The sequence below is a fragment of the Penaeus monodon genome, chromosome 32 (assembly GCF_015228065.2).
Source record: "Penaeus monodon isolate SGIC_2016 chromosome 32, NSTDA_Pmon_1, whole genome shotgun sequence".
Lineage (NCBI taxonomy): Eukaryota > Metazoa > Arthropoda > Malacostraca > Decapoda > Penaeidae > Penaeus > Penaeus monodon.
In genome coordinates this window covers 35184458-35184862 of record NC_051417.1, presented here as the reverse complement: position 1 = coordinate 35184862, position 405 = coordinate 35184458, and the positions used below count along the sequence as shown (strand labels likewise).

General features: G+C 59.0%; 1 protein-coding gene across 1 annotated transcript in view; it reads right to left on the bottom strand.

Moving 5' to 3' along the window:
* LOC119593839 (DNA-binding protein D-ETS-4-like) overlaps positions 1–383 on the bottom strand; it is a gene marked incomplete in the record, with an annotated part of 11206 nt that extends 10823 nt beyond the window's left edge. Inside the window, 2 exon segments of the mRNA XM_037942868.1 lie at positions 1–72; positions 243–383. Coding sequence (XP_037798796.1) covers positions 1–72; positions 243–326 — 156 coding nt within the window.
* Between the last annotated feature and the right edge of the window lie 22 nt (positions 384–405).

The following is a 405-nucleotide window of genomic DNA, read 5'->3' as shown; positions in this document are numbered from 1 at the left end:
CACCTGGCACTCCCCGTAGCCGCCTCCCTCGTGGCCGGGACTCAGGCTCACCCCGGGGACAGCCTGATTCATCTGCAAAGAAGAAGACAAAAACGCAACTTTATAGCACATGCAACAACAGTGACAGCGCTCTGCAACATCTGTATCACAAGCGAGACGCCCATACCTCACCCCGGCTGCGCCCCTCAAACAAACACCATTCGCTACTCTATACGGCCCGATCTTTATATTAGTCAACTCACACTCGCACGGCAGAGTGCAGTCACTGGCCTCACGCGACTGGCCTCGGCGAGTGGGCGAGGGAACGGGACGCTAGGGGCTGGCATGACCGTGGGCGGCGGGGGACTGCATGAGGCGACTACTGAGAGAGCGATCAAGTAGTGGGGCTGAATTGAGGCAGTGTCC